The following is a 14,194-nucleotide window of genomic DNA, read 5'->3' on the forward strand; positions in this document are numbered from 1 at the left end:
AGATGCATTCCCCTGCACGCTACGACTGGCCCTCGTCTGATGTCTTTACACCATCTTCTTCCAGCCAACTGATGTATGTAGATGCATTCCCCTGCACGCTACGACTGGTCCTCGTCTGATGTCTTTACACGATCTTCTTCCAGCCAACTGATGTATGTAGATGCATTCCCCTGCACGCTACGACTGGCCCTCGTCTGATGTGAGAGCAGAGTGTTTTTAGTGTGTCAATGTGTTTTAGTACGAGTGCAGTACGGATCCCCCCCATGCTAGCCGCAGGGGAGCTTTCAGGGGAGGTCACAACTGGTGTGTGACTGACTGCAAGGTCTTTCCAGGGATTAGTGAACGGGCCAAGCTGCACTGTGTGTGTGTGTGTACATTGTGTGCTTGCACGTGTCCTGCAACTGCTGGTGTGTAAGCACATAATGGTATATGGCCGTTCAGAGGGTATGCAGGTCACGCTCACAGCAGGCGCTCCATACAGTGGTTCTGCACTGCAGTTCTCTCCCTGTCCCCATCCACCATAGAATTCCATGGACCATGTCGTTGTGTGCTGCCAGAGAGAAGAGAGGGGGAGTTAGAATGTGCTTCAGGCATGTTCACCTTGACTTGGCATCAGTGTGGGTATAGTCTAGGCTTGTAGTCTGTAAAGGGAGTAATATGGAATATGTTTTAGGTCCCCATAGCTCTGTAGAACATGGAGCTATAAACTATTGAACAAGCTCTTCTCTGTCCAGACTCCAGCTGGAGGGTTTGTGAGGTGGTAAGTTTCTAGAATCTTCAATACAGCATCTTACTGTCCTGGAGATGACAGGAGTCTCTGTAGGTTCATACAGCAACACCTTACTGTCCTGGAGATGACAGGAGTCTCTGTAGGTTCATACAGCAACACCTTACTGTCCTGGAGATGACAGGTCTTTGTTGCCTCATGGGGGGGGGGGGGGGGTGGTGGTTTGGAGAGGGGAGAGTGAGAGGTGTAGAGAGAGGGGAGAGTGAGAGGTGTAGAGAGAGAGGAGAGATTTTCAGTGCTTGCAGCCAGAGATAAGTATTTTCTTTGTGTGGACTCTTGGGTTACTCTCCATGTCCTTGGCATTGCAAGTTGCTAAGCTACCCAGCATGACACCCAACCAGACTGTGTGATTGACCATTTTTAATTGTGACCATTTGACTGCAGACTGTGCCTGTGCAGACTGACATTTCACAAGTGTGCAACGTTGACTTGTAATTCTCTGTCCGGGTCTAAATCTTAGTATATCAATGAATGTCCACTGTGTTTTCAGCCTTCCCTGTAGCTCAGTTGGTAGAGCATGGTGTTTGCAACACCAGGGTTGTGGGTTCGATTCCCACGGGGGGCCAGCACAGAAAAAAAAAAAAAAATGTATGAAATGTATGCATTCACTACTGTAAGTCGCTCTGGATAAGAGCGTCTGCTAAATGACTAAAATGTAAATGTAGACATACTGGCTTGGCTTGGGCCATATATCCTATAGACCATATACAGGGGTATTTGGACATGCCAACAGAATCATTTTAATACCATATGAATATATATTTTGGGGGCCCCTCCCCCGCTGCGTGCTACACCACTCATCTGGTTACCGCCCTAATACTGGCAAATACAAACAATTCATAACAAGATATTCAAAATAATAACTATTTTCCTCTCTCCCTCCATCCCTTCCTGTCTCCTCCCTCTCCCCCTTTAGGCTCCTTACCAGTCTACCGACCCCCACCCTTTCTGGCCCACAATCCGACCCCCACCACCAGGACCCAGTTACCCGTCTAGCTGGAGGAGGACCCTCTACCAGTCCAGCCAGGCCGGTCAGTCCACAGCGGTCAGCGGGGGAGTATCAGGCCAGCAGCCAAGCTGGAGGGAGCCGGAGGAGGAGGGGAGCTGGAGCCGCAGCAGAGGCCCTCAGGGGCCGAGGGCCCGGGCTTCATGTTGAGGTATAGAGGCTGTGGTACCGCTGCTACAGATGCTGATGGCACCACTAAGGAGCAGATGGATCCTAGAGAGCAGCAGGAGGAGGATGATGATGTCATCTCAGACGGGCACACGCACAATGGGGTGACTCTGAGGGTGAGTGAGGCTTTTAGAATATCTGGGTTGATGATACCCACTGGTACGGCTGAGTGAATGCACTGTCACACACACACACACACACGCACACACTCAACAATAAAGCTACTTCCTATCGCACAGACACTCCTCACAATAACCGTATCCCATTCAGCGACACCACAGCTCTCTGTGAGGGATAAATAAGATTTAGCTGGCAGAGCTAGATAATGATCCACTCAGCATGAGAGCTCAGTGCTCCTCATCTCCATCTCATCTCCATCTCATCTCCTGCCTCTCTCACTGTGCTGCTGTGACGTCAGTATTGTACTTCACTAATGAAGAGGACTTCAGTAAAGATCTATACTAGACCATTCTCACAACAGGCATATTCTTGCTCTAGGGGGGGGTTTCATATCAAAGCACAGATAAACGGATAAATCCAAGTGTGTGACTAACTGTGTGTGTGAGATTCAAAGAGCCGAGCAGGCAGTCTGTCTTTGGTGTACTATTGCTTTCATTTAAGCCCAGGAGAGAGAAGCTAGCCTGCCCGGGAGAGAGAAGCTAGCCTGCCCGGGAGAGAGAAGCTAGCCTGCCCGGGAGGGAGAGAGAAGCTAGCCTGCCCCCCTGAGGCATGTGACAACACAATGGTTTAATGATCTGTGTCTGTTCTGCTGCTGCTAGTTTGTGAGACTGCTGCAGCACAGAGTGCTGAATACAGGCAGTCAAGCTGGCCAGGAGAAATGCACTGTAAGTCAGTGTTTCTCAGAGTGCTGAATACAGGCAGTCAAGCTGGCCTGGCCAGGAGAAATACACTGTAAGTCAGTGTTTCTCAGAGTGCTGAATACAGGCAGTCAAGCTGGCCTGGCCAGGAGAAATACACTGTAAGTCAGTGTTTCTCAGAGTGCTGAATACAGGCAGCAGATTCTCTGGCCTGGCCAGGAGGGATGCACTATATCAGTATTCCCCGCCTGTTCCTCTGGGAGTGGGAGATCCCTATTTGTTACACCACTAGTCAACTAGCCCAATGCTCAAGCCCTTGACTAGTTGGGTGACGTGAGCTAGCTAGGTCAAACATGTGGAGCGGCAGGATGTTTCCAAGGAACACAGATGAAATAGAGAAACCCACTGCTACATAGACCTAACAGGAATGTGGTGGTCGCCCCAGCAGTGCTGTCCCATCCAGTCACAACACATGCTCTCCAGTCACGTAGACCTGAGTTGAAGAGAAACACCCTGAAAGTGAGCCTTCCTGGCCTGCTGGGGCCTCAGTCAGTGGAATGGCAGAAGTGTGCTTTACTGCCTTCCTTGGAGATGATCTGAGGTCAGGTCTAACTGTAGCGGATGAACAGAGGTCAGGTCTAACTGTAGCGGATGAACAGAGGTCAGGTCTAACTGTAGCGGATGAACAGAGGTCAGGTCTAACTGTAGCGGATGACCAGAGGTCAGGTCTAACTGTAGCGGATGACCAGAGGTCAGGTCTAACTGTAGCGGATGACCAGAGGTCAGGTCTAACTGTAGCGGATGACCAGAGGTCAGGTCTAACTGTAGCGGATGACCAGAGGTCAGGTCTAACTGTAGCGGATGTACAGAGGTCAGGTCTAACTGTAGCGGATGAACAGAGGTCAGGTCTAACTGTAGCGGATGTACAGAGGTCAGGTCTAACTGTAGCGGATGAACAGAGGTCAGGTCTAACTGTAGCGGATGAACAGAGGTCAGGTCTAACTGTAGCGGATGAACAGAGGTCAGGTCTAACTGGAGCGGATGAACAGAGGTCAGGTCTAACTGGAGCGGATGAACAGAGGTCAGGTCTAACTGGAGCGGATGAACAGAGGTCAGGTCTAACTGGAGCGGATGACCAGAGGTCAGGTCTAACTGTAGCGGATGTACAGAGGTCAGGTCTAACTGTAGCGGATGTACAGAGGTCAGGTCTAACTGTAGCGGATGAACAGAGGTCAGGTCTAACTGTAGCGGATGTACAGAGGTCAGGTCTAACTGTAGCGGATGAACAGAGGTCAGGTCTAACTGTAGCGGATGACCAGAGGTCAGGTCTAACTGGAGCGGATGACCAGAGGTCAGGTCTAACTGGAGCGGATGACCAGAGGTCAGGTCTAACTGGAGCGGATGAACTGACATGGTTGGATTTCCTGTTCAGACTACTGGTTGTTTCCTTGTCTTCTGCACCTGTTTTGGTCAATAGTGAACACACACACACTCCCCCACACAGAGACACACACACACACACACACACACACACACACACACACACACACACACACACACACACACACACACACACACACACACACACACACACGCGCGCGCACACACATACACTCCCCCGCACGCGTGCACACACTCCCACACACTCACTCACTCACACACACTCCCCCACCACACACACGCACACACACACACACACTCCCCCACCACACACACAGCGTTAATCCCTGGCTTCTGATCTGCGTGTAGTCTTTCATGTAAAGCCAGGCCTGTGATGCCTGGTAACCCGATACAGCCGCTATTGATGGTGATGCTGTTGATATTCAGGAGAGGAGAGCAGCCTGCCATGTTGCTCTCCCTGGTTGGTCCTGGATGCCGCTGTGTGGTCTGGGCTGATAGGTGGAAGGCCCATTATCAAAAATATTGTTTGGCTTTGGATGATTTAAACAGTCTGGGCCTGGGCTATAGGGCCTGGGCTGTAGGGCCTGGGCTGTAGGGCCTGGGCTGTAGGGCCTGGGCTATAGGGCCTGGGCTATAGGGCCTGGGCTGTAGGGCCTGGGCTGTAGGGCCTGGGCCATATGCTTGGGTATAGGGCTGGGTGTCATTACCTCTGTCATCACAGTGGTAATGACAGCCCACTGCCTCCTTAACAGGTCTCATCAGAGCTACTGTAGCAGTGGTGTCACCATACCTGGAAACTAGGTCCCTCATGCCAACAGTTGGCCCCTCATGCCAACAGTTGGCCCCTCATGCCAACAGTTGGCCCCTCATGCCAACAGTTGGCCCCTCATGCCAACAGTTGGCCCCTCATGCCAACAGTTGGCCCCTCATGCCAACAGTTGGCCCAAGGTGTTTTTGTCAAGTAGACTTCAAGCAGAGTATAGCCTATTTGTTTTTCTAAGACAGTGGTTGCCAAACTTTTTATAGTCCCGTACCCCTTCAAATGTTCTACCTCCAGCTGCGTACCCCCACTAGCACCAGGGTCAGCGTACCCCTTCAAACATTCAACCTCCAGCTGCGTACCCCCTCTAGCACCAGGGTCAGCGTACTCTCAAATGTTTTTTTTTGCCATCATTGTAAGCCTGCCCCACACATGCTATACGATACGATACATTTATTAAACATAAGAATGAGTGAGTTTTTGTCACAACCCGGCTCGTGGGAAGAGACAAAGAGCTCTTATAGGACCAGGGAACAAATAATAATCAATAATTTTGCTCTTTATTTAACAATCTTACATATAAAACCGTATTTGTTCATTGAAAATTGTGAATAACTCACCACAGTTTAATGAGAAGGGTTTTGCTTGAAAGGATACACATAACTCTGTGATGTTGTATTGGAGAGTGTCTCAGTTTTTAAATAATTTTCCACACAGTCTGTGCCTGTATTTAGTTTTCATGCTCGTGAGGGCTAAGAATCCACTCTCACATAGGTACGTGGTTGCAAAGGGCATCCGTGTCTTAACAGTGCGATTTGCCCAGGCAGGATACTCTGAGCGCAGCCCAATCCAGAAATCTGGCAATGGCTTCTGATTTTAAATGACATTTTCACAGAACTGCTTGTTGCGATTTCGGTGAGGCTCTCTTGTTCAGATATTGTTAGGTGGATTGGAGGCAGGGCATGAAAGGGATAACGAATCCAGTTGTTTGTGTCATCCGTTTCGGGAAAGTACCTGTGTAATTGCGCACCCAACTCACTCAGGTGCTTCACTATATCACATTAGACGTTGTCCGTAAGCTTGAGTTCATTTGCACACAAATCATACAATGATGGAAAGATCTGTGTGTTGTCCTTGTTAATGCAGACAAAGAAGAGGTCCAACTTCTTAATCATGGCTTCAATTTTGTTCCGCACATTGAATATAGTTGCAGAGAGTCCCTGTAATCCTAGATTCAGATCATTCAGGTGAGGGAAAAAACATCACCCAAAAAGGCCAGTCGTGTACGAGAAACTCGTCATCATGCAAGCGGTCAGACAAGTGAAAATGATGGTCAGTAAAGAGAACTTTAAGCTCGTCTCTAAATTTAAAAAAAAGTGTCAATACTTTTCCCCTTGATAACCAGCACACTTCTGTATGTTGTAAAAGCGTTACATGGTCGCTGCCCATATCATTGCATAATGCAGAAAATACACGAGAGTTCAGGGGCCTTGCTTTAACAAAGTTAACCATTTTCACTGTAGTGTCCAAAACGTCTTTCAAGCTGTCAGACATTCATTTGGCAGCAAGAGCCTCTCGGTGGATGCTGCAGTGGACCCAAGTGACGTCGGGAGCAACTGTTGCATTACCACTCCACTATGTCTCTCTGTCATGGCTTTCGCACCATCAGTACAGATACCAACATAAGCAGCAGCTACGTTTGGTTACATTCAGACTGGTAGTGGAATTCCCGTGAGAGGGTAACGGTTAGTGTGATTGGATGTTAATTAATTGACTAGGCCAGCTGTATTTGACATTGTGTTGTGCTAAACACCTAGATGGTTTAATTTTATTTTTGGCAGTGAAACGAGGCCACTCAGGCGAGAGAAAAACCTCTCCCAAATGTGTAGCCCCGTTGGAAAATATTTTTGTTTGAAAATGTGAAGAATTTAATTTTTTAACTTTTTTACATGTGAATCACATTTATATTTGGTGTACCCCCGACGGCATTGTGTGTACCCCTGGTTGGGAATACCTGATCTAAGACCAGGACTACAGGCGATCATCACCATAAGTCCCACTTCCATATATTTTTCATACAGTTGAAGTCGGAAGTTTACATACACTTTGGTTGGAGTCATTAAAACTTGTTTTTCAACCACTCCACAAATTTCTTGTTAATAAACTATAGTTTTGGCAAGTCGGTTAGGACATCTACTTTGTGCCTGACACAAGTAATTTTTCCAACACTTGTTTACAGACAGTGAATTATAAGTGAAATAATCTATCACAATTCCGGTGGGTCAGAAGTTTACATACACTAAGCTGACCGTGCCTTTAACCTCTAGCGTCCCACCACGACAACATCCGGTGAAATTGCAGAATCCCAAATAGCGATAAAATAAATCACTTACCTTTTCAAGATCTTCCTCTGTTTGCAATCCCAAGGGTCCCAGCTACACAACAAATGGTCGTTTTGTTCGATAAAGTCCTTCTTTATATACCAAAAATGTCCGTTTAGTTGGCGCGCTTGATTCAGTAATCCACTCGTTCAACATGCATACAAATGAATCCAAAAAGTTACCAGTAAATTTTGTCCAAACAAGTCAAACGATGTTTCTAATTAATCCTCAGGTACTCTATCTAAATAAACCATACAATTTAAGATGGAGAATAGTATGTTCAATAGGGAAGATAAATAACGAAGAGCGCGCACCTCATTCACGCGCGCAACAGGACTACTTTTCTAATGAGACACCTTGGAAAAACTACAACAACTTGTTCGTTTTTCAAAAAACAAGCCTGAAACCCTTTCTAAAGACTGTTCACATCTAGTGGAAGCCATAGGAACTGCAATCTGGGAGGAATTATTTTGAATATTCCATAGGCTTACATTGAAATGGCCTGTGACCTAAAAAAAAATTCTCCCCCTGATTGATTCTCCTCGGGTTTTTGCCTGCCATATCAGTTCTGTTATACTCACAGACATTATTTTAACAGTTTTAGAAACTTCAGAGTGCTTCCTATCCAATGCCAATTATATGCATATCCTAGCTTCTGGGCCTGAGTAACAGGCAGTTTACTTTGGGCACGTCAGTCATCCGGAATTCAGGATACTGCCCCCTATCCTAAAGTTAAACAGCTTGGAAAATTCCAGAAAATGATGTCATGGCTTTAGAAGCTTCTGATAGGCTAATTGACATAATTTGTGTCAATTGGAGGTGTACCTGTGGATGTATTTCAAGGCCTACCTTCAAACTCAGTGCCTCTTTGCTTGACATCATGGGAAAATCAAAAGAAATCAGCCAAGACCTCAGAAAAAAATTCTCGTTCAAGTCTGGTTCATCCAGCAATTTCCAAATGCCTGAAAGTACCACGTTCATCTGTACAAACAATAGTACGCAAGTATAAACACCATGGGACCACGCAGCCATCATACCGCTCAGGAAGGAGACGCGTTCGGTCTCCTAGAGATGAACGTACCTTGGTGCGAAAAGTGCTAATCAATCCCAGAACAACTGCAAAGGACCTTGTGAAGACGCTGGTGGAAACGGGTACAAAAGTATCTATATCCACAGTAAAACAAGTCCTATATCGACATAACCTGAAAGGCCACTCAGCAAGGAAGAAGCCCCTGCTCCAAAACCTCCATAAAAAAGCCAGACTACGTTTTGCAACTGCACATGGGGACAAAGATTGTACATTTTGGAGGAATGTCCTCTGGTCTGATGAAACAAAAATAGAACTGTTTGGCCACAATGATCATTGTTATGTTTGGAGGAAAAAGGGAGAGGCTTGCAAGCCGAAGAACACCATCCCAACCGTGAAACACGGGGGTGGCAGCATCATGTTGTGGGGGTGCTTTGCTTCAGGAGGGACTGGTGCACTTCACAAAATAGATGGCATCATGAGGGAGGAAAAGTATGTGGATATATTGAAGCAACATCTCAAGATATCAGTCAGGAAGTTAAAAGCTTGGTCGCAAATGGGTCTTCCAAATGGACAACGACCCCAAGCATACTTCCAAAGTTGTGGCAAAATGGCTTAAGGACAACAAAGTCAAGGTATTGGAGTGGCCATCACAAAGCCCTGACCTCAATCCTATAGAAAATTTGTGGGCAGAACTGAAAAAGTGTGTTCGAGCAAGGAGGCCTACAAACCTGACTCAGTTACACCAGCTCTGTCAGGAGGAATGGGCCAAAATTCACCCAACTTATTGTGGAAGGCTACCCAAAATGTTTGACCCAAGTTAATCAATTAAAGGCAATGCTACCAAATACTAATTGAGTGTATGTAATCTTCTGACCCACTGGGAATGTGATGAAAGAAATAAAAGCTGAAATGATTAATTCTCTCCTATTATTCTGACATTTCACATTCTTAAAATAAAGTGGTGATCCTAACTGACCTAAAACAGGGAATTTTTACTAGGATTAAATGTCAGGAATTGTGTATGTAAACTTCCGACTTCAACTGTAAGTCAACATATTTTCTATGCAGCCATCCCAGTTTAAAGGTGGCGTTCTATGTAGCAACAGTCAGACAGTAATGTGTCTGACTGTTGTCTGTCAGGCTGAAGTCTGTCAGGCTGGCTGGATCACACAACAGAACTGGGTTAAGGTTCATTCCAAGTGTCACGTTAACAAACAAGTTCTTATTTTAATCCACAAGCGATCACATTCTCAGAACATTCTAGACATTCTCAGCTTTCTATTTTCATTCTATAGTTCCGTAGTGAACAGTATCAAGCTTCTTAACTTCTCTTGTTAGGTTGTTGTGTGGATGGCTGTGTCAATGGTTGACAGGTGACACCCTACACTGAGTTTACAAAACATTAGGAACACCTTCCTAATATTGAGTTTCACCCCCTTTTGCCCTCAGAACAGCCTCAATCGTTGGGGCATAGACTGTACAAGGTGTGGAAAGTGTTCCACAGGAATGATGGCCCATGTTGACTCCAATGCTTCCCACAGTTGTCAAGTTGGTTGGATGTCCTTTGAGTGGTGGACCATTCTTGATACACACTGAAAACTGTGGAGCATGAAAAAACCCTGCACCGTTGCAGTTCTTGACACACTCAAACCAAACCGCCTGACACCTACTACCATACCCTGTTCAAAGGCACTTAAATATTTTGTCTTGCCCATTCACCCTCTGAAATGCACAAACACACAATCCATGTCTCAGTTGTCTCCAGGCTTAAAAGTTGGTGATTCTGAGACCAGTCATAAAAGGAACTGGTCTCACTAGAAATAGTGACTTGAGTCAGAGAGAGTGACTTTCCCCATCTAGACTGTCATCTACTAGAACTGTGATGAAGACATTGTAACACCAGTCCAATCATAGAGAAAGGAACAAGTATGACATGGTCATTCTAGAAAGAGTCACTTTCCCGGTCACCCTGATCGTCAACCCTGATCGTCAAGCCTGATCGTCAGCCCGATCATCAACTGGAACCTGGATGATGGCATTATTACACTAGTTAGTCTACTTAAATACACAGTATTTTAACATACAGGAAATAAGTGGAAGTTAAAACCTCAATTCTCTCCACCTCCCATCTCTTATCCAGTCAGCGCCATGAGGAAGACTCTCCACCTCCCATCTCTTATCCAGTCAGCGCCATGAGGAAGACTCTCCACCTCCCATCTCTTATTCAGTCGGCACCATGAGGAAGACTCTCCACCTCCCATCTCTTATTCAGTCAGCGCCATGTGGAAGACTCTTCACCTCCCATCTCTTATTCAGTCAGCGCCATGAGGAAGACTCTCCACCTCCCATCTCTTATTCAGTCAGCGCCATGAGGAAGACTCTCCACCTCCCATCTCTTATTCAGTCAGCGCCATGAGGAAGACTCTTCACCTCCCATCTCTTATTCAGTCAGCGCCATGAGGAAGACTCTCCACCTCCCATCTCTTATTCAGTCAGCGCCATGAGGAAGACTCTCCACCTCCCATCTCTTATTCAGTCAGCGCCATGAGGAAGACTCTCCACCTCCCATCTCTTATTCAGTCGGCGCCATGAGGAAGACTCTCCACCTCCCATCTCTTATCCAGTCAGCACCATGAGGAAGACTCTTCACCTCCCATCTCTTATTCAGTCAGCGCCATGAGGAAGACTGTCAATTGACTGTCTTTATAATCTCAGTAAGAGTGAGATGAAAAAATACTCAGAATTACATTTCATCTCTGCATAATAGATGGAGGGAGGAAACCACACCTCACGTTAGCAGCTCTCTGTCGCCAGCTAATCCTCCTCTCCTTCCTCTCTCCTCCAGTCTTATCACATATGAAAGGCTAGATGAAACAGCAGAGTTCTACACCCCACTATGTGGTTAGACATCTGATCTTGGAGAGATGTTTATTCTATTCTGCTGAGACATTTACTATGTTGGTGTTCTTATCTTTTATTAAGGGTTCAAGCCAGTGAAGCTGGGCAAACCCTGTTGTATTTGTTGGCGTTCATTATTATACCGCTTCTTCTTGCGAAGAAAGTTAACATTCAAATTCCCGTGAGATGGTAAGGCCGAAGAGGGTGAAACATGGTAAAGGCCCGTAGTCTACACTCTCTGGTGCCAAGCCATTCCAATTGGCCACAAGGTGGCGCTATAACATGTGATTGAAATGGCTAACTTGGAAGGGTCACGCCCCTCACCCCATATGACCTAGAGTCCTGAAATTCAGTGCATAGGTCCCTCTTCTCACAAGGAACACATTTTCCCCAAGGACCCATAAGGTCCGTCATGATGGATTTTCCGCCATTTTGAATTTTGTGAATAACACTTAAATGACATCTCGTCCGGAACCACTGGGCCGATCTGGATGTACCTTGATCTATGGCATCTATGGACCAAGGTCTCTCAACGCAATATATTGCAGACTAGTATGTCAAACAACATGGTCACTACTGACCAATAAACATTAATGTGGGGGTTGTCTGGCACATTAATGCTAATCAGACACGGATATTCGTATCGGAACCAAACTTTTTCCAAACACGGTCAACACTCAACATATGTCAGCACATTCAGATCGGCCACACGGTGGCGCTATATATCTCAATCTGTTTGACTCAGAGTGATGAAATTTGGCACACATGCTAAGGGATATGAGTCTAGCTAATCTAAAGTATTGTTCAGTTTGGCCGCATGGGGGGCGCTGTTGGACAGGAAAAACCACTCATGCAAGCTCATTGGCTTATTGCGGCCATATTGTTTTAGCTCTTATAAAACGTGTGTTTGAAGATGTGCATCTATAGGTGCTATATACCACATTTGGTACCGATTAGTCCATCGGTTCTGGAGAAGGCGTTTTAAAGTTGACATCTAGGGTTGCAAAATTCCGGGGAACTTTCAATAAATTCTCTGGTTTTCCCGAAATCCTGATTGGAGGTTTCTAGAATCAGGAGAGAATAAGCAGAATATCCAGACTCCTCCAACCAGGATTTCTGGAAAACAAAGGAATTTATTGAAAGTTCGAGGAATTTTGCAACCCTATATTCAACATCATAAAAAATAGTCCAAAATGCATCAAAAGCATGGTAATGAGCACAGAAGTAGCTAATCTTAGGGTGACCTGTCCAATTTGTCCTGATGGTGCTATGGGCTGTGTGTGTGTTTTATGTATGGCTGTGTGTGATGTTTCATTGTGAAACACTATCAATACACCTCTTCAGGTACTACGAACACTTTTGCCATCTTATAACAACTACTCAGCTCACTTCAACATTTGCCAAAAGTGAATAACACCACCTAGCTTGAACCGCTGCTTGCAGCTTTATGTATTATTGTTGCATTGGTGAGAAGGAAGCTGCAAGTCAACATTTCCCAGCATGTTTTTCTATTCATTATGAGTGAGTCATAGAAGCCTGTTCCACACCACTATCAACCACATCCTCCTGACTGACATGTTCATTAGAATTTCCCCAGTGGTGTTAAACCTACTGATCTTCTGATCACCCGTGTGGCAGGCTTACTAGGCATCACTCCATCACAGAATGACCCAATCGCTGCTCAGTGTGGTTTCTAGCATCAATCTCTAAAACATCACCCAGCTTTCTGACTGAGGGAGGCTGGTTTCTATAGGCTGTATGTCTCTCTAGGCCCTCTTTAATATAAAGGACTGCCTGTTGGAGGTCCTTCCAATGAATCGGCCACTGCCTGGAAACAGGACCTGAAAATAACGTTTTGGGTCCACCAGCCACTGTGGCAGGTAGATTAAAAAATAAAAATAAATAATAATAAATCTACCAGCCACTCCAGCTAAAATATTTTTTCACGTAATTACACACCAAAAAAAAACAACTTGATGAGCATGCGTTGTAATGTTTCTAATAAAATAAAGGTATTACTATTAAGAAGGGATGTGGTATATTGCTATATTTTTGCATAAAAAATGGTCTTTTAACCAAAATATCACAGATGAGACAAATTTTCAGCTGCCCCTTTTAAAGGCAGGATGTCACCTTGGCTCCCGAGTGGCGCAGCGGTCTAAGGCACTGCATCTCAGCGCTAGAGGCGTCACTACAGACACCCTGGTTCGAATCCAGACTGTATCACAACCGGCCGTGATTGGGAGTCCCATATGTCGGAGCAGAAGGAAGCAAGTTTTCTTCCAGGACAACCTTGTACGTGGCTTGACTCATGCGTCCTTCACAAAGACAAATCTGCCCGATTCCAGCCTTGCTGAAGCCCCCCCCAGATCATCACCCATCCTCCACCAAATTTCACACTCACTCTCCAGGTCTCGCGCCCACTGTGAAATTTGGTGGAGGATCGGTACGATTAGCGCAGTTAGTGTGAATCAGACCGTGTGATGCAATGGGCAGGGCCTGCCGGGTTGATGTGGGGTAAACTTCCCCTTTAACAAGAAGGGAGATGATGTCAGTGAAACAGTTGTTTTACCTAAGAACCTACTGCTACTCTTTGATGAAAACAAGCAGTATTAACGCAATAATACTCTTCCCATCGAACTAAAAACAAACAGTAGCCTGACTTACTGACACTCTTCAATTCTACTGCTGATGGTGCTATAGACCTAACTGGTGATGGTGCTATAGGCCTAACTGGTGATGGTGCTATAGACCTAACTGGTGATGGTGCTATAGGCCTAACTGGTGATGGTGCTATAGACCTAACTGGTGATGGTGCTATAGACCTAACTGGTGATGGTGCTATAGACCTAACTGGTGATGGTGCTATAGGCCTAACTGGTGATGGTGCTATAGGCCTAACTGGTGACATTGCTATAGGCCTAACTGGTGATGGTGCTATAGAC

At 45.9% G+C, this 14,194-nt stretch overlaps 1 protein-coding gene across 1 annotated transcript in view; it reads left to right on the top strand.

Annotated features, from left to right (window-relative positions):
* The window catches only part of LOC115189968 (adiponectin receptor protein 2), a 79,405-nt gene that overhangs the window by 20,299 nt on the left and 44,912 nt on the right, over nt 1-14,194 (top strand). Inside the window, exon 2 of the mRNA XM_029748495.1 lies at nt 1,704-2,077. Coding sequence (XP_029604355.1) covers nt 1,937-2,077 — 141 coding nt within the window. The 5' untranslated portion in view covers nt 1,704-1,936. The remainder of the gene's footprint in view (nt 1-1,703; nt 2,078-14,194) is intronic.

This window comes from Salmo trutta, unplaced genomic scaffold (genome assembly GCF_901001165.1).
Source record: "Salmo trutta unplaced genomic scaffold, fSalTru1.1, whole genome shotgun sequence".
Lineage (NCBI taxonomy): Eukaryota > Metazoa > Chordata > Actinopteri > Salmoniformes > Salmonidae > Salmo > Salmo trutta.